The following is a 21,596-nucleotide window of genomic DNA, read 5'->3' on the forward strand; positions in this document are numbered from 1 at the left end:
CGTTAGCGTCGTTAAAATTAGCGTTTTTATTTTTTGTAGCGAATTTTTATTTAATTTAATGTTTTTTAATTAATATTCTATGTGTCATTTTGATTGGTCATAAAGGATGAGGTGAATTTAAAGGTTCACCCTCTTATGTCCTTTTCAAATTTCTAGCCTTTACATAAATGATAAGTTTAGAGTTTTCGGTAAGAAGATTACTTTTTTTTTTTTGGCCACATGAATGATTCATATATCTAAAACAGGAGTTCAGTACAAGCAAGGCGGGAGAGTATGCAGAGCTGACTTCGCTAGGGAATCAGCTATTGCATTGTGCTCACGACCAACAAAGGAGACAAAGAAAGAACTGAAAAAAGAAGATAGATACTCGATGTCCATAAGAACTCCAAAAAGCTCCACCGGATATGTCTTCGAGTAGATAGCTCTAGCAAGCTCCTGAGAGTCGGTTCTGAACCAGAATTTGAGAATAGGGCTGCACTTTGCTTCCAATACAGCTTCCCTCATGGCCAGCGCTTCCACCATGAGGGGCGATGAGACGTTCTCCATTGCTCGAGATCCTTCCCGATTGATGTCTTCTTCTGGTGTGTTGAAGTGCCATCTTAGACCGGCTCTTTGTGTAGAAGCAGCCCACGCCGCGTCAGTGTTACATAGGGTAACATCAGATTGGATAGGTGGCATCTTCGGTTCCCGCATGGTAGGGTGTGACATGGGAGCTCCGATCTTCTGTGCCTGAAGCCATTCCCGGGCAGAAGAGGTGGCGTTAGCCACTGTCATCTTTGCTGATAATCCTCTGTTTTCGAACAGCAGGAGGTTACGGGTTGTCCAAATCCCCTAGAGGATCCACGACGTGAAGTTGCTAGAGATGCCAGTGAGAGGTAGGCTGAGACAGGTCGACATGATCACCAAGGCCTTATGGACTGATGTCGCTACCGCGAAATTTGGTCTTGTTCGTAATGGGGCTTGATCCCAGATCTGTTGCGCAAAGGTACATGAGAAGAAGAGGTGGAGTGCCGTTTCGTCGTCATTGCAGTGGGGACAGACACCGGATGTATTGATGCCACGGTGACGCAGGCTTGCTCCTACAGGGAGAGCTCCCCGAGCCACCTTCCATAGGAACAGCTTTAGCTCTGATGCTGTGTCTTCTCGCCATATTAGTTTTTGCCAATTGAAGGATTGGATTGGACCCTGTGGTAAGGGTAGATTCCCAGTTTCCTCCCGCAGTTCATAGTATCCAGACTAGACGCTGTAGACTTCTGTCTTTGTTTTGTACCAGCAGTAAGTATCCTCCACATGGAACAGACTTGGTATGATGAGATATATATGGTGTGCCAATTCTGGGAATACTGTATCTACCAAGTGACGGTTCCAGTCGCCTGATCCTCGTAGTAGCAGGTCAGACACAGAGGTCTCTTGTAGCTTCTATCATTGGCCCGAACGGGATGAGTGGAGTAGTGGTGGACATCCAGGGTTCGCTCCATGCTTTGGTGGAGTTACCATTGCCAATGGCCTTCCCTAGCTGAAGTTTTAGGAGTTGAGTCCCTGCGATAACGCCTCTCCATCCATGTGAGGCCGACTTCGGGCAGGACGCTGATAGGAGGCTGGAGCTGTGACAGTATTTGCCTAACAAGAGGCACACCAGTAGGCAGTGTGGGGAAGTGAGAATGCGCCATGAGTTCTTAGCAAGCATTGCCGTGTTGAAGTCTTTGACGTCTCGGAGACCCAACCCTCCCATCTCCTTGTGTTGAGCAAGTGACTCCCATGAGACCCAACACATTTTCCACGTGTCCGGGTTTTGATCCCACCAAAATCGAGTGAGAGCTGCTTGGATTTGGTCACAGAGTCCCACAGGCAATTGGAAGCATGACATGGGGTACGTCGGAATGCCGGATAGGACCGACTTCAGCATAGTGAGCTTCCCAGCTGAGGATAGGCGGCGAGTCGACCATGCAACAGCTCGCAGTTTGATCTTATCAACAATTGAGGAGAACAAGTCCCATTTCCTCCTCGTGAACAGCTCCGGTAAGCCGAGGTACTTCCCGACTCCCACCTCCTTATCGATGCCAAGGACGAGTTTGACCCAATCTCGGGTCGCCTGTGGAGTTTTCGATGAGAAGAAGATAGATGACTTTGCTGCGTTGATAATTTGTCCCGAAGCTCTCTCGTAGTCCTTTAGAATCGAGGCAAGGGATTCACAACACTCCGCGGTGGCTTTTGTGAAGAATATAATATCGTCCGCGAAGAGTAGATGGTTGATATGTGGGCAATGCTGGCCAATCTTAACCCCTGTGAGATCACCACTGTCTTGACCAGCCCGGAACAGTCTGGATAGTACTTCTCCGCAGAGAATGAAGATGTAGGCGGAGAGGGGGTCCCCTTGCCTGATGCCTCTATGCGGTACGACCGTACCGAGAGCCGAGTCGTTAATCAGATACGAGTATGACACCGTCGAAAGGCACTGCATCACCCAGTTCACCCATACCGGATCAAATCCTAACCTTTCGAAGACAAGGCGGATGAACTCCCATTCTAGCCTATCGTATGCTTTGCTCATATCTGTCTTGACCGTGATGTAGCAGTGCTTCTTTGCGTCCGATTTTTTCAAGTAGTGGAGGATCTCGTACGTGATGAGTACGTTGTCGGCAATGGCCCGTCTTGGAAGAAAAGCCGACTGATTCTCTGAGATGATCTCGCTGAGAACAGGCCGGAGGCGGAGATAAAATCTTGGAGATTATCTTATAGTACACATTGCATAGAGCAATCAGCATGTAGTCCGCTACTCTCATTGCATTTAGTCCCTTTGGAATAAGCCGTATGTGGGTCATGTTGATTGTATCAGGCATGATTCCAGTCACGAAAACTCGCGGACTTCGGCGACAATAGCCTCTCCCACCGTTGTCCAATTTGCTTGGAAGAAGGAAGCGAAGAATCCGTCCGGGCCCGGTGCTTTTTCGGGATGAATAGCAAATAGCGCTTTCCTAATCTCCGTGGCTGACGGGATGGTTGTGAGCCTGAGGTTGGTCTCATGCGAGATTTTTGGCGACATGCCTTTCGATACCACCTCTTCTCCATCTGATCCTAGAGACATGAAGATATCAGAGAAATACGGTAAGAAGATTACTTATTTTGTACTATTTCAGTTTCAAAATAATGTACTCCCTCCATTTCATAATATAAGTAGTTTTGGCTAAAAGCGCGAAGATTTAGAAAATTATTATATTTTTAAAAAGTATTTTATAATAAATAGTTTAGATATAATTTAACCAATAAAAAATAAATCTATTTAATTTGATTGGTCACACTGTATTCAATAAATGTAAAAGTTACCTAGAAATACGAAAACTACTTACATTTTGAAACAAAACAATTTCTCTAAAACTACTTACAATATGAAACGGAGGGAGTATATTTTAGTTTTTTGCACATATTAAAAAAATATGTTAAATTTTAATCATAAATGCATTATTTTGTTATTAATTATTTCTTGAAACTTTTAATCAATTAAAATTAAGTAAACATAATTGATGCCTTCGAAGTGTACAGTTATCATCCATTGAAAATGTGAAAAAAACATATCTTTTAAAAATAAAAAAAAATTCTAAAACATGGATCATTTTGAAATAAAAAGAGTATATTTTTCAAAATATAGGTTTCTTTTTTTTTGCCATCAACATAAACAAACTCATATTGACTCTGTAAACCAAACGGGTGACTCCGCATCCATGGAAACGACGTAAGACGGTTGACTCCTGACACTGCGTGCTAGGTTATCCGCCTTTGAATTTTGCGTTCGTGGTACATGAATGATCATTGAGCTGGGGAAGCTTTCTTTCAGGATCTTGATATCTTCTAAATAATTTGCAAAAGCTGGTCATTCTTTTGGTTCCGAAACCATCTTCACCAATTGAGAACAATTTGTTGCAAACGTAACTTGAAACTGATGTAAGTTCCTCATACATTCCATTGCCCATATTAGTGCTTCCACCTCCGCATGAAGCGAAGAAAAACTAGCCCTGACATTTCTTGCCCCCATCAAACCATCAAAACCTTATAGAGTACTATACCAACCTTTTCTGGAGAAAATGTCATTTTCTTTCCAAGAACCGTCTGTAAAATACCAGCATCCTAGGATTGACGGTAGGGTCGTAACCTCTGCAGATTGTACTGCCCTCTGAGTGTTCATCACTTGTGCCTCCGCCCAAGGTGTTGATTCTGTTTTCGCCAATTTCAGTGTTTCCCTAGGATCCATGTCTAAATTACTGAATACTTTATTATTTCTCGCTTTCCAAATGTACCATAGTATCCATGCAAAATCATGATCATCCATTTGCGGAAAAACTCTTCAGAAAAGGTGATCCATGTTTGTAAATATGGAACTAGTTGGAAAAATAGCTTTATTTGATGGGATCTTTGATAACGCCCAAACCTGAAGTGATGGAGGGCATTCAAAGAACACATGATTTATCGACTCTTCTGAAGCTCCACAACGGGCACAACATATGTCCCCTTGTATCCCCCTTGCGCGCGGATTTTTCCTAACTGATATACATCCTGACACCAATTGCCATAAAAATGTTTTAACTTCGGTGGACACCGTACTTTCCAACAGTACGCCTTCAACATATCCACTGAGGGTCCATACATTACTGGTGGTGCATCCTTATTTGGGTAAACCCGTTCTACCTGATATCCTGACTTGACTGTGTATTTCCTATGTTCTGTGAAGTGCCAACCATCCCTATCCACCAACTAAGTCCTACTCAGTGGTATGCTTTCTATAATCTTCACATCCTGAGGGTCCACCAAAGCCTGAATTGCCTCTGAATTCGTGAAACTGAATTAATGAGTGAGTCCACTTTTTCGATACCGTTATCCTCTGTGATCCAATTGCCAGCCAAATCATGTAGCCCCACAATCCTGTTACGAACACGTCGTTGCCTCGTTAAGGCGTGGTAAAATTTTGTATTTAGACCCCCCGATGAGTACCACATATTCTGACTTTTCTGATGCCAATATTCTTCTTCATCCTTATAGGCATCTTGTGATTTCCTAGAGACCTCTAAAATTTCCTCTTGAGACATGTTGTTATCAGCCTGTACCTCTTTAAGAGCTTTTTGGAGATCAATAATTTTTTCCTTCCCATATGGTGGATTGTTTTTCCGCCATTTAGCAATTTCATGACGACAATTACTAATTTTTGTAACAATATCCTCTGTTTGTCCTTCATTGTATTTTGACCATCCGATAGCATTTGATTCCATAAGACCTTCATGTCCGATCCAACGCTTATCAAACCGAAATTGCCCTCTCCGTTTGGGGACTTTGTCTTCTAGGTAGGCCACCACTGGACGGTGGTCAGATGCTATCATCCCTAAGTATTCTGTGAAAGAACATGGAAAGAGTGTATGTCACTCTTCATTGGCTAGAGCACGATCTAGCCGACACCTAACCATCACTGCCCCTTTCCCTTTTCTCCTTCTTCATTGCCATGACATTTTGTTTCTCCAAGCCGGAAACTCTAATAAACCACTATTACGTATCATATTGTTAAAAAGGGATGAACGAATCTCCGCTCCTCAAAGAGCCACTCTCTTTTTCATGATTTCCAGTAATCTCATTTAGATCTCCAATAATAAACCATAGTTCAGATCGTGAAAGCCTATATTTAGTTAACCTTTCTCAAACTTGTTCTTTCAATTTTTGGACTGGATCTCCATAAATAAATGTTAGAAAAAACATTTTTCTAAGAGCCACAGCTTCCACATTTATCATTCGGTTGCTTGAATATAAAATATTGACATGATACTTCATTGTTGTAAAAAAGAGCTAATCCACCACTCCTTCCGATTGGGTCCACTGTGACGAGATTATCAAATCTAAAGTATGCTTGAAAATCTTGAGCAAATTCTAAATCTTCCTTCGTTTCTGATAAAAATAAAAAATCTGGTTTATGTTTATGTTATATTTCTCGTAGATAGCTTTTAGTCCACTTACTTTTCACTCTTCGGTAATTCCAACTTGGGACTCTCATTTAGAAAATGAATGTGGATGCTCCATTGAGCCAGCGCATTCGGTTTTAATGATACCCTGAAGATCCGAAAACCTTGAACCAGTAGCCCATAAACGCTTTGATGCCACCATTCCTCTTTGTTTCACTCCCTTCTCTTTACAGTTTAATAATAGTCTAAAATTATATACACGTAATAATAAAGGTGGAACTCTTTGATTACATAGTATCCAGGAACCGTTCCCATTTGTCACCGGATCAAATATGGACCATTGTGATCGAGTAAACTGTAATACCACCAATAATATATCCAACGGATTCTTTGATACCTCATCCCTCATAATAATTGACATCCTGATCATACTAGGAGCTGCAAAAGAAAACCAAGGAAAACAGGCAACTAACTGCCTCTCTTTATTATGTATAACATGCAATGCTTGAATAGATACCATGCATAAATATTTCATTCTCAAGACCATGTTTAAAGAAACGTGCAACATGCTTGTAACACTGATCAAAAGCTTAAATAAGATACATCCATTTTCCAGATTTGGTAATGCTACCCTTGCTCACAGTGTCTTAACTGAAACTGCACTTGGTTTGATGAGACTAAATACAGAATCTGCTGCAAAAGAGTCCCTAAACCAAACCTTGTGTTCCAGAGTCCCAGACACATACAATTAGACCGATAGCTTTCTATAACACTTTATACCATTGCAAAAGAATCCTCACACTAATAAAGTAAAAACTAACAAAACCGAACTTTACATATTGCTATAAAACCTCAAAGACAATACTCAGTGTTATTACCTTGTCCAAATGTAGCCAAAACCATACACAATAGGTATCCTTTAAGCTAACAACCTTTAAGCTAATATACTGATCCAATTTTCGGGGAAGATTGTTATGATTTTGAGTAACAAAATACCACATGTAGCCAAAACCATACACAATATGTATCCTTTAAGCTAACAACCTTTAAGCTAATATACTTATCCAATTTTCGGCCAAGATTGTTATGATTTTGAATAACAAAATACCACATGTTGCACATGATAGTCTTGTTTGCCATTATCATGAACCAGATTCTGTCCAATAAAGAAACCTGAAGCTTCCTATCTCCGCAAAACTGCAACCAGATGACCAAAATACAAGAAAACCAAATTCATGAAGCCAAATTGAGTCACAAAGCTAGTTTCTCTGTACTGTATTAACGGAAGCCACTGCACACTTGCTCCATTATCTTCATACTCTAGACCAGTAGACCTATCTATGGTGAGTAGTAGCCATTGCATGCTCATCTGCGTTTGATTTAACGAGACCAAACACAGTACCTTTACAAGAGCTGATACCAAGAACAGACCTAAGTGACTTTCACAAAGAAAAGACCTTGATACCATGTAGAAATAATCACCTCAAAAACCGCCATAGTAAAGTCCAAACAACTAATCACCTCGATATAAAATCGCGAAACTAAACTATAACAACACCAACACCATGGAGCCAAACAGCAAGTTTTATTCCAATTTATGATCTTATAATAAGATCTTACCAAATACCATAACAACAATAATAAAACTGTGACCCAATAAACCTCAATAGAAAGACAAAGATAAGTGCTCATAGAGCTTATTAAAAGGCGGAATCAGTTCTCTAGCCAATAATAAAACTGGGAACCAAAACATCTTTCACCAACCAACCAGATCTCTCGCCCATAAAGACGAAACTCGCAAAGGAATAAAATCAAGAACATGAATATACTTTTCTTCAAAACCAAAAGACACCAATACCAGTACCAACAAAATTCAATTTTATTCCATAGCATAATCTTATATAAAGATCTAGCCACCATAAAAAAATACACTTTGAAGCAAATAACCAACTGAAATAAAACAGATAAAAATGCTCATAGAGTTATGAAAATAAGAAAGAGACAATAACCAGAAACGACAGACCCCAGGAAGTGTTGAACTGCAATCTTCAAACGTTTGTGAGCTCCTTCACCGGACTTGATGTTTCCAACCTTACCAATAAGCTGGCTCCGAGCCATTAAGACCAACAAGAGAGACAAGCCAAGAACAGAACTGTACTTTAGTGCGGAGAGAGTGTTGAAACCACAACTCGCTTGTCCATCTGTCCCCGCCAAATCTTGGAGCCATTGTGAGAATATCTCCTTTGTATAAGTGTGCCAACCGCAAACCGTGATTCAATCCAGCAATCAAAGATATCAGAGATCCACTTACAAAGCAGACTAAATAAAAGAGCTTTCCTATCGCATCTCTTTGTCGATCATATGAGATTCCGAGTTTTAATGATAACGAGAATCATACCTCCGTAATCCTGAGATTGTTCGATATGAAATCCCATTGATTCCCTCCCCTCTTCCAACCCCTACTTTCCTCTTTGCCCAAATATCCTTTTAAGATCTGTGTCCCGAATCTTCCTTCCGCTTCCAAATCGATTCGATTACACTATTCTGATGATGATCTACCCAGTGCTGTTCCTCTCCATCTTGAAGACCCATCAAAAAAACTAGATCGCAATCGTCGCAGTCGCAGTCGCCATCGTCATCGCCATCAATTATATTTTCAAAACATGGGTTTCAAAGTATTTATCTTTAGACCACCTCCATTGGTTTGAGACCCTTTAGGGTTCTAATGAATAAATTAGTCATCTTGTGATTTGATTAGTTTAGAACCTCTTTTGGTCTAATTAATTTTTGGAGCATCCAATGCGAGAACATCGTCGAGGTTCTTAATTTTTTCTTTTTTTTTTTTAAGTTTGAAAGATTAGATATCATAACATTAAAGAAAAACATACATAAAAATTGAAATACAAATTACATAAAAACATATTAAAGATACAAATACAAATCGTAAACGAGAAACAACCGATTAGTTGAAATCTTGATTTGTTCCAAACTTTTGCCATATATTCTCAACCAAATCATTTTTCAATTGCTGATGAGAAAAAAACCAAAACAATTGAGAAAAACAAAGGAGAAATTGTTCTTTTACACTCGTTTATAAAAAAATGGTAAAGCAAAAACAAGACAAATGGTAAGGCAAAAACAAAATAGAAATTGTTCTTTTACACTCGTTTACAAAGAGAGAAATGGAAATGTTTAAAGAGAGAGATGACAATGTTTATAAATACAACTTGTTCTTTTACACTCGTTTATAAAGAGAAAGCGTGAGCATGTTTATGAATACAACTTGCAAGTTTATGTTTGTCTTCTTCTTCTTCACATGGAAACACAAAATCGAGACCAACGTACCAACAAGTGTTTCTTTTTATCTTCTTCTGTCACATGTCTTGCTTTCATCTAAGACCATATTACACTCTGCTGTCTTCTTATGTAACATTGGATCCACCTGCAGAAGAAAGAAGATACCATAAGGAAGCAAGACAAGAAGATACAATAAGCAAGTATGAGAAGAAGCTAACATTGAACTAAACCGTATACTCTGAGACACAAAGACAGGGAACAAGCAATTTCTGTCTTAGTAATTTCAAGCCAACATTGAACTAAACCGTATACTCTAAAGAGCCAAACGAAACTAGAGGAAACAAACTAACTAAAGCCAACATTATATTGAAACTCAAACAAACTACAACCATCCTTATCATACGACCAGCACACAGAAGACAGTGCATTGCAACACAAACAAACTACACCCATCCTTATCATACATAGTCTAGAAGAAACAAATTACCTTCTAGTGTCGCTCTAAGTAGTACCACAAGTGTTGGGAGGGTAGAAACGTCTCCACGAGAACCTTTGTCTCCACGGATACACCTTCTCGAGATCATTCCTGAAACCACAACACAAAAAAAAAAAAAACGTACAAATTAGTTAAAGACGAAGAGAATCTCGACAGAGAAGGTGCCTAATCAAATTAATAAACACTGATCAAGAACAAATGTTTGATCAATCGATTCTATACCCAATTAGTGGAGAACAAAACCATAAACAAACTCAGCTACTAAGCAATACCCAACGATCGATGATGCATGCAAGAACAATACAAGTCTAAACACTGATTTACAACAAACGCAACTTCTAAGCAATACCCTAAACGAAATCAGTCAAAAAAAGGTGAGATCTTTCTTCGCTTACATGGTCGAAGGAGAAATGTTTACAGACCCGATATGATCTTCTGCTTCGTCTTTCAATCCATCTTCGACTTCTTCTCTGTCTCTATCTTTTCTTCTTTTTTTGAGGCTTCTCGGTGTAACAAAAAAGAATCATCTTTCAACCCAGAGAGAGAAGATGAAGTGATCGATCGAGGATCGCCTTTGTAACATCAATCATAACCCCGACGAAGATTGAGAGCAGGATCGCCAGAGCAGAATCGAGAGAGAGATCGAGATGGAGGAGGAAGAGAAAGAATGATTTTCGGTCCAATACCCCGACAAAGAGAGAGAGCCATTAATGAGATGTCCAGTAGAAACTTGCCACGTACCGGTTCTTACCAATTCTAAAGCGCCTTCATTTAACACCGGTTCTTCTTCTTTTTATCCTTTTTGATTTATTTTTTTTACACATCTATATTATTAAAAAAAAAGTACCCATTTGAAAATGTTCTTACTTCATTAATTAAACTCCTTATTTTTTTTGCTTGTCTTTTTCAGTTGCATTTATGAAATATCCTAAAACGAATAAAACTGCATAATTTATTACTTGTCTTTTCAGTTATATTAATGAAATATGCTTAAATGAATTTAAATTTCCTATTTTATTGTTTGTCTTTTTCAGTTACCTTAATGAAATATCTTTAAATAAATTTGGACATAATGTCATTTAATCAACCAAAAAAACTCATGAATTATCCTTACGTGCATAATTTTAATAATGGAGATTTTTAAAAACGTGCATCATTAAAATGTTACCTAAAACATGCAGCACTAATATATAACATGCATCAATAAAACTAGAATTTGACTCACACAATTGTACGGATATTATTTTCTGTTGATTAAATTTAAAAATAATTATTTATTCAAAAAATATTTAAGAATGACTATGTTTTTAAAAATTATATGGTATTATTTGCTCATAACTCATTTGTCATTTGATAAATTGTTAGAAAGAAAATTTTAGCATAATATAACTCAATTATCATTTGCTAAATTTATGGTTTTTATGTATATTTTTAATTATTTAATTATAATATTTTCATTTTATATTTGAAAGATAAATGAATTTTCTTTCAAACAATATTTTTGTAAATGTATTTTTTAAAAAAATAATCAATTAAAATTGTTATTATCATTGAATATCATTATTTTTGACATAATTTGAGTTTTCGTTTACATCAAAACTTATCATATTTTAGGATAATTTTAATTTAAAATGTAATTTTCATATTTTCAAACAAATTCTAAAAATATTTTTTTAATATTTTGTTATAATTGTTAAAAAAATATTTCATAAATTTCAAATAAAAAGATAAAGATATTAAAAATATTCTAATTAAAATATGTAAAATTTAATATAGTTTTAAGAAAATGCTCAAAAAAAAATACACATAAAATAATCATGATTTTTGTTAACCGGGCAGATCATTATTTATATGATATCGCACACGAAAAAAATATTTCTGTTTTTAAAATTATCTAATTAACTCTATATTCATTTTTTTAATATTTTTTATATGATATCACACATTCGTAAAAAAATAGATAGTTTAAGATACTAAAAAAAATATTTACTTAATGAATATAATATGAACGAATATTACAAATATATCATTTAATAAAATAAATAATTAAAAACTGAAAATTCATATCCGCGCTGGCGCATGGATCTAGGTCTAGTTTTCTTTAAAACACGTGTTTAGAGTCACTGATGGAGGTGCTCTTACTAAAATGCAAGTTATTTTCTAACTAATTTTCAATAATTTAACTAAAATTCATATAAATTTATGCATATTTTATTTAAATATATTACTTAATTATTTTAAATAAATTCTGACCCAGGTAAAATATAATCCTCCGCCACTGTATACAAAATACTATGAGCTTTTTATTTTGACTACAAATGAGTAATGCCCTCTTCGTTGTTCCTAAGCAGTAACTCCCAACAGTTTCTTCAGGTCCTTCTGCAATTGTGGATTGGCAAATGAACACGATTAGAGAAACTTTAGGGTCTCTATAAATCAAACAAGAGGTACTGATGGGAGACATTTACCTCGATGCTGAGAGGAGAAGTGGTTGGAGCGTACCGGTCCACGACATTTCCATCTTTGTCAACCAAGAACTTGGAGAAGTTCCACTTGATGCCGCTCCCAAAAAGCCCGCCTTTGCTTGATTTCAGAAACTTGTAGATTGGAGCAGCCTTGTCACCGTTCACATCAACCTGCGCATTACATAGTGTGAAGCTAGAAATCAAGTCCAAGAAGAGAACTAACAAATCTAACCATAAGACAAATCTAACCATAAGAACTTGTCTTAAATATTTTGACAGAGTAAGTGATCTCTCATTTCGTGTGCACTGAAACCAATAACTTAGTTATTCCACACAGAATGATTATTGATTCAAACTGAAACCCGGAGTTAATACCCCAAAACACTGAATAGGGAAGACTAAGCTAACATGTTGAATCAGACCACTGAAGTAGCCTAGAACAAAGAAAAAGTTGATACCTTGTCGAAAATGGGGTACTCAGCCTTAAAACGGGTACAAGCAAACTGAACAATCTCTTCATTAGAACCAGGTTCTTGATTCCCGAACTGGTTACAAGGGAACGCAAGGATCTCAAACCCTAAAAACCATTATAACACACAATCATTTATACAATATGGTTCAGTGAAGAAACAAAGAAAACACAAAAAAAAGTATACCATGATCTTTGTACTTGTGATAGAGCTGCGCAAGCTCAGTATAGTTCGAATTGGTCAAGCCACTGCACCAAAGACAAAGGATCCAAAGAAACTACTTAATTACCATTGATCGAAATCGACTCAGATTTAAAATTATAATAAAAAAAATAAAAATTGCAAATGAAATGAAAATTGGGAAAACATATACCACTGAGAAGCAACGTTGACAATCAACAGAACCTTCCCCTTGTAGATGCTTAGATCCACTTCGTTTCCCTTCGCGTCCTGAAAAATCCCCAAAACAGTAAGTATATTTTTTTTTTAGCTCTCAATCGTTCAAAATTCACATAGTTTCTCTCGATTTATGTTCAACGAAATTCGATACTCTGTTTTAAAAACTCTGATTCTGAAAAACAACTTTCAATCAATCCGTCGGGAGAGATTTCGAACCTTGACTGTGAAATCATGGACGGATTTTGGGGAGGAGGAAGTAGCAGCCGCCATCTCGAAATTTTAGTTAATGGAAGCGAAGGAATTCGATTCGTTGATGAGAGCTGAAAAAGAATCGAGTTTCAATGAAATCAGAGATATCGATCGATGATTGATTCTTACTTATATAGCTAGCACATTCTTTTCTCGTAAAATTATATATTTATTTTTATTTGTTATTCAGCAGCTTCTTTCTCCATGTCAGTGGTTGGAGGATCGGTGGTACACGTGGACGCTTGTAGAGCAGCCACGTAGGAGCCAATGAGTATGTGCTTACGTCATATCAGTTGTGCTGTCGCAATGTGAACGCTAACGAGATATTTTTTTGTAACTTCAACGCATTAGGGAATATTATTCTACACATTGTGCCGTCAATACTATAATTTTCAAACATGTCAGCATAGTTATCTAAAGATAAATTCTAATTAAAAATATTATTATTTTAATTTTTTCATTTGTTTTTTATTTATAATAATAGTTAATTATTTCTTACATATTCATGTTGAAAACATTGTAATGAAGTTGCGCTAAAGATATAATTTTATCTATCTATTTTAATATAAGCTTAATATTTTTATCTTTTATCAATAAAAGTTTAAATGAAATTTTTTGAAACTAGTTCCAGTTTTTATTTATTTAAACTCATTAACAAAAGAGAATATGATTTACTATCTACTATTAAAGGTATAAGAAATGATTAGTTAGAGTTTAACAAATGTCTTTAACCTTAGTTTCTATCTACAGTGATATAAATTATCAATCATGTTTTATATAATTTTGAAAAATAAAATCAAAACATATTGATATATGAATATCTTTTTAATTATGTTTTTCATTTAACCTGTACAGCTAAATTAGATATATCTATATCAAAATTTATATATTAAATTTTACAGTAAATTTTTTGCATAAAGCTCAACCAATTGGCCTTAGAATGGATATGTATTACTTTTAATCTGAATTGTATAAATTATATATTTTATAGTTTTTTGGTATCTGTTTGCAAGAATGAATGGTTTGTGGAAACAACCGTCTTTAGTCATTCATATGGATCAAGATCTTCCGATTTGGTTCACAGTCAGTATGAGTATGTAATCGGTAACAAAAAAAAGAGTTCACAGACAAAAACAAATTCTCAACCTCTTTAACAGTAAGATAAACGTTTGACTATTCATTTTGTCTTCTAGTATAGAACAAAACTGGGAATAATGAACCCATCGATACCCTTCATGATTGTAGCTACTGTAGAAAAGGAAACACGCTTGTGAATAGCATACATACAAAAGTCTGCATGTTCAAACCAAAATAATATTCATAAATAAAAAAAGTTTTGATAATATGTTTTATATAAATAATTAAATAATGAAAAAATTGTAGTTTTAGACGTTTCTATTACTTTTAAGTCAGTCCCTCGTAACCATAAGTTGAAATCCAAATGTTTATAAACTTCTCAAATGAACAAAAACATTGTATTTCAATAAGAAACTTATAAAATTATCGTCCAACAATAACATAAATTACATCAAACGAAATTAAAAGGCTTAAAGCATACTGTCAGTTCGAGCAGGCAAACGACGGAAGAAGTTAACCGGAACAGAAGGAAGACGGTGCCGGAACCTTGGATGCCTCATCATGTAGAAACCAGCCAACGCAACAACAATCTGAATCGGTGTTATGAAGAAAACCATGGCCGCAAGAAAGCAGAATATAACATATATCGCGGTCGCACGTGGATCTCTCCAGCTTAAAAGAGCTTGAAAACGCTCTCCTTGCGTTGCAAGATCTCCGATCACGGTCTGAATCCTCCCCGCAACACTTCTAAGACGGTCGTACCTTAACCGCACCAAGTCAGGGTTTCTGGTGGTTGGGAACGTATCAAACTCTTCATCGAGCTCGTCTGCATGAACCGCTTCGGCCTGAGAGATTTTCGTGTTCATGTGCGGTGGATAACGCGGTCTGAACCGGTAGTTCCAGAGTCCTATCAGAAACATGTAGAGAAACATCGTCGGGAGGATCAGTTCCGGGAGACACACAAGCATCAGAAACAGAACATGGACGAGAACGGTCGTGATAGGGTTTCTCCACGAGCAAATATCGGAGAACCATTTCCCGACGGCTATAACGCCGGAGAAAACAGTCATCATCCGGAAGAAATTCGCTTTGCTCTTACGCATACTCCACAAATGTGAATCCGTGTCCGACATAAACTCAATGATCTCTTTCCGCAGTGGCGGCTCTGCTCTACCTAGACGGGCCGCCACTATGTTAACCGCTTGGTGCCTGAGCATGTCTTGCTGCATAACCGAGAACGGCCTTACGTAATGCATTTTAGGCAAAAGCGGTTTAGAGTATTGATAAAGCATGTTTGCGAACGAGACGCATGTGAACCTCACGGCCATATGCAACTCGCCCATCTTCTTCACCCCACTAGGGTGAAGAACAAGGAGTGGATAAGAATGTGTGTAGATCCGACCAGTCTCTAATGTAGACAGCCTGATACGGATCTTCCCAATCTTCACATCTCTGTTTCCCTTTTCACTGAGCTGTCCGTTATCGAATACACCAACGGTCAGAACCGTGGCTGGATCAAATACCTCCCAAGTGTACTGCTCATTATACTTGGGACACAAGTTATCCACCATTGTCCTTGTTCTAACCCACTTTTGCCCGTATTTAGCAACGCAGAAAGTGTCAGAAGTTCCTCTGCCTTCTCTGGTTTTCATTGGGTGGAGTCCAACAGCGTTTAAAATCCCGAGCTCGAGAACTCCAATTGGTTGTCTCCAAAGTGGTCTTGCGGATGGGCGTAGATCGCTACTGTAATGTGTAGACTCGTCCAAAACATGGTATCCTCCTTCGAGACAAACTCTGAGATGAATCCTCATAGAGAATTTTTCTCTCTTGAGCTGATCCACATCTACAATAACCGGTCTCTCCAGATTATACCTACGAAACACACATTTCAATAAAATCATATAAAACCATGCCTTCTTAATTATATTCATTTTGAGAGTAATCAATCATTAGAAACATTACCAGCGCGAACGTATCATATGGTCATCAGCTCGCTTCTCTACAGTGTTCAAAGGAATGTAAGTACGTCCTAGTATCTCGTCCTTTCCTGGAGCCACCCGGTCCTCGACGGTGAGAACCAAATGGTCTTCGAAGGGCTCTGCTGCAACAAATAAAAAGTCTTCATTCCATACCGCACCAAGGGTTCGAGCTTGGCATGGTCTTGTCTTCATGACTTGGTTTCCTAGCTGCGCTTTGACATAAACATCCGGGAACCTATGTTTCTCTGTCGGAACCAAGTCTTGTGCTTCGACCACATTCACACGCACGTACCATAGACGAGGTGCATGATAGACCTATAAGTAATAAAAAACGATAGCACAAATAAAAAAAAATAATTCCTTCAAAATTCATAAAAATTAGCGTAAAATGATATCTTATAGTTGAAATTTCAAATTTATTGCATGCATAATGCTATTTATAAGAGAAAAAGATAAAAATAGCACTAAATCAAGTTTATGTTCCCAAACTAGCACTCAAGGTCAAAAGTCACAAAAATAGCATTTAATGTTTTATCAAAAGTCACAAACTTATCGTTTAGAGTTAAAGGGTGGGGTTTAGGATTTAGGGTTTAGGGTTTAGAGTTTAGGGTTTAGGGTTTAGATTTTAGGGTTTAGGGTTTAGATTTTAGGGTTTAGGGTTTAGAGTTTAGGGTTTATGGTTTATGGTTTAGGGTTTTGGGTTTAGAGTTTAGGGTTTAGGGTTTAGAGTTGAGAAATGAGGTTTTGGGATAAGATTTCAAATTTTGAAAAATAAAAAAAATTAAAATTTTCAAAGGATAAACTTAGAAATGTGCTATTTTGGTCATTTTAGTTTTTGAGTGCTATTTTTGTGATATAAACTTAGAAAGGTGCTATTTTGGAGATTTGACCCATTTATAAAGCGAGAAGGATAAAAAAAAATAAGACTTAACACTAAGTCTATGACTTGACGAGGAAGAAACTGGTAAAAACAGAGAAAACAGAGCGTACAATGACAGAGTCTTCAGTTAATATTTTAGATAAAAACTTTAATATTTTTACTTTCCTCTACATGCTAAAATATAGGCATGGGCATTCGGGGTCCCAATCGGGTTTCGGTTTTTCGGGTTTATCAAAATCAGCCCCGTTCGAATTATATGAAAGTTCGGTTCGGGATCGGTTCGGGTTCTATCGGGTTCGGGTCGGGGTTAGTAAATCTTCAAAGAACCGGCACAACCCAATATACTTTCGGGTTCGGGTTCCAATCGATTTTTTGGTTTAAAAGTACCTGATTTTTACCTATTTTATAACCAAAACATGAGTAAAATCGGTTCTTCAGTTTCTAAATACTTCAAGATTCAACGGCCATTTTCAAACATCAACCTTCATGTAATAGAACCACCAACCTTCATGTAATAGATAAGTATTTTAGATGTTCAATATTTCTTAGTATATTTTGAATACATTTTAGGAATTGAGATCATGTTTGGTACACGATCTTTTCGAGGTTTTGAATGTTTCAGGTTCTATCGGATATCCATTTAGATTCGGGTTCGGTTCGGATAATACCCATAACCCGAAATACCACAAAACAAGATCTATTCAGTATTTATGTCGGGTTCGGATCGGTTCGGATTCATTTTTATCGGATCGGATTCGGTTCGGGTTATCGGGTTCGGTTTATTTGCCTGGCCCTACTAAAATATCAACGTTCGTAAAGATACAAAACAATAACGTAAGAAGAAAAATATAATTTTGAGGTTATCTGACCTTTGAACGTAGAACAGCTGAGATAGCTGGTGTACAATCAACAGGCATTGCAGCATCTGAATGCCAAGCATCAGAGAAAGCTTCATCTGCTTGTGTACCGATCCAAACAGCGAGCATTAGCTCACCTTTGATTTTTTCTCCTTTCTTGTCCTCTAACCTATACCATTGTGGAGCAAGAGGGCTGTCCGGAGGAACCCGTAGAGGGATATCGTTAATGTCAAACCGAACAAAGCCGACATAATCGTCTTTCAAAAGATCTTTGTCCTTAACCACCACTTCCAACACAGATGCTTGCATTCGCTCTTTTGCGAATGCAAACACTTGGTTCCATTCTGGATGCTGTCTCTTCTCAAAATGTCGTGTGATTCCTTTGTAGTTCCCTACTTTCACCTACGAAACAAAATATTTTAAGAAAAAAATTCTTAAAATTCTTAAATTTAATAAATTGTTTTTAAGACATTACTTAGTTAATTACCTCGACGAAAGGATCAACACTTCCTGTTATATCCATTATAGGAAGCTCACGAGCTTTGACGACGCGGACATAGAGGAAATACATTCTCTCGACAAGATCATAAGTACTCCTAGCGGTTTTGTCTTTGTGTATTACACGTCCACCAACGACTCTTCCACCACCAAGATTCGGGCTTGTTTCCTTTAACGCAAAATCCGCAGGCTGAGCCGAAGCAATTGAATGTGCATGGATTAGCTTTGAAGGTGGTGCTGGTTCCGGTCTCATCTCGTCTGCTTGATGCTTTGGAACGTAATGCTGATGATGCTCATTGTGATTATCCGGTTCAGCGGCTGAAGAAGAAGGTTGATTAGGTCCTTGTGGATGTTGTTGCTGTTGATGTTCTTGAGCGTTATTTGGGAGATTGTAAAAGACATGACGTCTATCAGATCTGTGTTCTACCTTCATTGCTGAAACTGTCATAAAAGAAAATTTCCAAGTAAATAAAGCCGTTGTTCTAAACATTGATAATAGTATCATAATACGTAGAAGTCAGTATATATAACTCAAACAGGACAGATCCTTAAGGGTGCAAATGCTTGACACATTAGAGAGAAAAAAATGAGTAAAATAGACTATTTCTTTGGACTCCTCGAACAATCATTGTTTTAAGTATCTGTATGATCGAATTAACCGGATCAAAATCAAACAAAAACCAGAATTTATTATATATACTTAACTGGATCTAAATAAACAAAAAAAAATCTGTTTAACAGAACTGAACTAAATTAACCTAATGAATATGTAAATTATAAATAGATCTGATTTTGTTAACTAATACTATAAGTTTGATTATTACTTGAAGTTTCATTTTTCTGTAATCAAAGAACAAAACAAAAACGAACCGAGTTTTATATAAATTTTGTTAGGTTTTGACTCAGTTTAGAATCCCAAATAAGCTAACATATTTAAAGTAAAAAAAATCATTAGAGCTATGTTTAAAAAGAAAAAAAGGAGGTAAATACGTACTTGTTGGTTGCTCCGGATCTAGGTTATCTAGATGAGTGGTTGCAGAGGATTTCAAAGATGCTTCGTCGGTTATGTACACTTTCAAACCAAGCTCACCTCTCACACGAGAGAAAATCCCACGTTTCTCCATGGGAAAGTGAAGAACAACAGCATCAGAATGAGGGACAAAAGAGGTCCCTGGGAGAGATACCTTGCCAAGGAAGGAGCGTCCATTAGTAGGTCTGTTGTGGCTATAAGCTTGAGCTTCAAGAGTGAGATAGTGTAGTCGAGAAGGATCTGAGATGTTGAAGAAAAAACTCTCGTTCCAAACCGGGTTTAAGTCTCGATCTTTGATGGTTGTTCGGTGCTTCTGACCGTCGAAGTATAGTTCAACGAAAGCGTTTGCGGTTCCTTGACCGTCTTTTGGGAAGAGATTGTGTGCTCCGATCACGTCTACCCCGAGTTTTAGATTGCTCATCATCATGAGATCTCCGATCTTATTTTGTTGGATTTGATGAAAACTTATGAAAACGATTGTTATTCTGCTTAAAAATCAAATGAACAAGACTTAAAAAAGAATCAACCATTTATAACTTCAGTTTCGATAAAGGGTCTGGAAACTATATATAACATTATAATATTATACGCACATGCATTCAGTATATGCATGTATAGGTTGTCGAGAAGTTAAAGTTATTACGGAAAGACCAACTTAGATTTCATGTAAGGGTGGACAGTGTTTCTTGGAATTTTCTTAAATGTTTCTCATCCAGAACAAAATCAGAACCGACTTTACTGTATATAATATATAATAATGCAAATTTGTCTTATAAGTTGATAGGGTATGGTCTGCCTTAACTTATTGACCATATGTATAAATAGGATATGGTGTACCTCAACGTATGATTAACTAAAAGATAAAAAAGAGAGAACAAATTTAAGTTTATAAAAGAAACGCTCTTCGTACAGAGTCATAGATTGGAATATATATATCTATCTATCTATCTATATATAAAGTAGATTTTTTTCTCTTATTTTGATACGAGGAAAAGGGGTTTGATGACATGTGTCAACATATTTTTTTTTTTACATTTTAGGTTCTTCTTCTTTTAGATAACTGCAATTTAACCCAATATTTTCTTAAAAAAAGGGGAGACGAAACAAAATCAACAAACCATGGAACCGTACTCGAGCTATGAAAGAGAACATAAATGTTAGATCACCAAAAATCAGATCTTGAAAACCAAGACGAACAGGGATTATTGACGACAAACCAACGACGGGGAAGACAACATCAAAGACGACTAAAATTTGTCCCAACCCAAGGGGATGCAGCTCCTAACATAAGCCAAAATCTAAAGAAGAAGAGGAGCGCCAATATTGACCGGAACAGCCTACAACGCGTGAGAAACAACCGCACAAATGAAAATTCATAAACCCGATTTACAAAAAATATCAGATAATCTCACAGGAAAAGAAGGCGAGGAAGAATAAGAGCACGAAGGTGAGTCTTTTTTGGAAATAGTGAGAAGTACAGCACACCAGAAAGATAAACGAAATACATAAATGGTGACGGTTCGCGGTCAAAATATGGGGAGAGGGCACAAAACATCTTAAAAGAATAATGTTCCAAAATATATAAAAAAGAATACAATTTTGAAATCAAAACCGTTAATCTTAGAATCAACAAATTCATAAAAGCAAGTTATTAAAATTCAATGTCATCAGAGACTCACTTCACCACTAACAATTAATATTATACACACAACAACACATTATTGAAAAAACAAACACATAATATATTAATTTATCACCTACTACTACATAAAACAACAAAAATACCAAATAATTCTCTTAACAAATAAAGAAAATCACATAATTAAATATCATACTTAATAACAATGAAATAATATTCCGCGAGAATGCCCCTGGTATTAAAGGAAGGTCAACTCTGTGCACTCTTTTCTTGATTGGGTTAAATGAATCGAGGGAGGAAAGTTCAAGATGGAAAAAAAACCAT

The 21,596-nt window shown here is 36.9% G+C and overlaps 4 protein-coding genes and 1 long non-coding RNA gene across 5 annotated transcripts; all 5 read right to left on the minus strand.

Moving 5' to 3' along the window:
- Positions 1–249: 249 nt before the first annotated feature.
- On the minus strand, positions 250–774 carry LOC106448392. The gene has a single exon (XM_013890281.1). The coding sequence runs from the start codon at positions 772–774 to the stop codon at positions 250–252; it is 525 nt and encodes a 174-aa protein (XP_013745735.1).
- Positions 775–1,393: 619 nt separating this feature from the next.
- On the minus strand, positions 1,394–5,366 carry LOC106448394. Its single transcript, XM_013890282.2, has 3 exons — positions 4,865–5,366; positions 2,853–3,075; positions 1,394–2,720 (listed from the first exon to the last, which is right to left on the minus strand). Exons 1-3 carry the CDS (start codon positions 5,364–5,366, stop codon positions 1,394–1,396), a joined length of 2,052 nt encoding a protein of 683 aa, XP_013745736.2.
- Positions 5,367–7,797: 2,431 nt separating this feature from the next.
- Positions 7,798–10,569, minus strand: LOC106446283. The gene is made up of 4 exons (XR_001288699.3): positions 10,125–10,569; positions 9,721–9,819; positions 8,335–9,378; positions 7,798–8,177 (listed from the first exon to the last, which is right to left on the minus strand). It is a non-coding gene; the product is annotated as an uncharacterized LOC106446283 (long non-coding RNA).
- A 1,349-nt stretch (positions 10,570–11,918) lies between these two features.
- On the minus strand, positions 11,919–13,495 carry LOC106446284 (probable phospholipid hydroperoxide glutathione peroxidase 6, mitochondrial). The gene is made up of 6 exons (XM_013887981.3): positions 13,280–13,495; positions 13,038–13,114; positions 12,851–12,912; positions 12,653–12,771; positions 12,198–12,365; positions 11,919–12,108 (listed from the first exon to the last, which is right to left on the minus strand). The coding sequence occupies exons 1-6, from the start codon at positions 13,331–13,333 to the stop codon at positions 12,073–12,075; spliced, it is 516 nt and encodes a 171-aa protein (XP_013743435.1). The 5' UTR covers positions 13,334–13,495; the 3' UTR covers positions 11,919–12,072.
- A 1,243-nt stretch (positions 13,496–14,738) lies between these two features.
- LOC106446286 (FT-interacting protein 7-like) lies at positions 14,739–20,309 on the minus strand. Its single transcript, XM_048768346.1, has 5 exons — positions 19,598–20,309; positions 18,593–19,044; positions 18,118–18,507; positions 16,352–16,683; positions 14,739–16,261 (listed from the first exon to the last, which is right to left on the minus strand). The coding sequence occupies exons 1-5, from the start codon at positions 20,058–20,060 to the stop codon at positions 14,860–14,862; spliced, it is 3,039 nt and encodes a 1,012-aa protein (XP_048624303.1). The 5' UTR covers positions 20,061–20,309; the 3' UTR covers positions 14,739–14,859.
- Between the last annotated feature and the right edge of the window lie 1,287 nt (positions 20,310–21,596).

The sequence above is a fragment of the Brassica napus genome, chromosome C9, assembly GCF_020379485.1.
Source record: "Brassica napus cultivar Da-Ae chromosome C9, Da-Ae, whole genome shotgun sequence".
NCBI classification, from domain to species: domain Eukaryota; kingdom Viridiplantae; phylum Streptophyta; class Magnoliopsida; order Brassicales; family Brassicaceae; genus Brassica; species Brassica napus.

Bases quoted from the DNA above. Each gene is read 5' to 3' on its own strand.
- LOC106448392 (XM_013890281.1), bottom strand. From the start codon at position 774: ATGACAGTGGCTAACGCCACCTCTTCTGCCCGGGAATGGCTTCAGGCA.
- LOC106448394 (XM_013890282.2), bottom strand. From the start codon at position 5,366: ATGATAGCATCTGACCACCGTCCAGTGGTGGCCTACCTAGAAGACAAA. The intron at 3,076-4,864 runs GTATCGAAAAAG...TCATGTCTCTAG, and splicing joins TTGGATCACAGAGGATAACG to GATCAGATGGAGAAGAGGTG. The intron at 2,721-2,852 runs GTGACTGGAATC...ATAATCTCCAAG, and splicing joins GCCGAAGTCCGCGAGTTTTC to ATTTTATCTCCGCCTCCGGC.
- LOC106446284 (XM_013887981.3), bottom strand. From the start codon at position 13,333: ATGGCGGCTGCTACTTCCTCCTCCCCAAAATCCGTCCATGATTTCACA. The intron at 12,772-12,850 runs GTATACTTTTTT...AATGGTTTTTAG, and splicing joins TCACAAGTACAAAGATCATG to GGTTTGAGATCCTTGCGTTC. The intron at 12,109-12,197 runs GTAAATGTCTCC...CCACAATTGCAG, and splicing joins CTTCTCCTCTCAGCATCGAG to AAGGACCTGAAGAAACTGTT.
- LOC106446286 (XM_048768346.1), bottom strand. From the start codon at position 20,060: ATGATGATGAGCAATCTAAAACTCGGGGTAGACGTGATCGGAGCACAC. The intron at 16,684-18,117 runs GTCAGATAACCT...TATTACTTATAG, and splicing joins CAGCTGTTCTACGTTCAAAG to GTCTATCATGCACCTCGTCT. The intron at 16,262-16,351 runs GTAATGTTTCTA...TGTGTTTCGTAG, and splicing joins CATATGATACGTTCGCGCTG to GTATAATCTGGAGAGACCGG.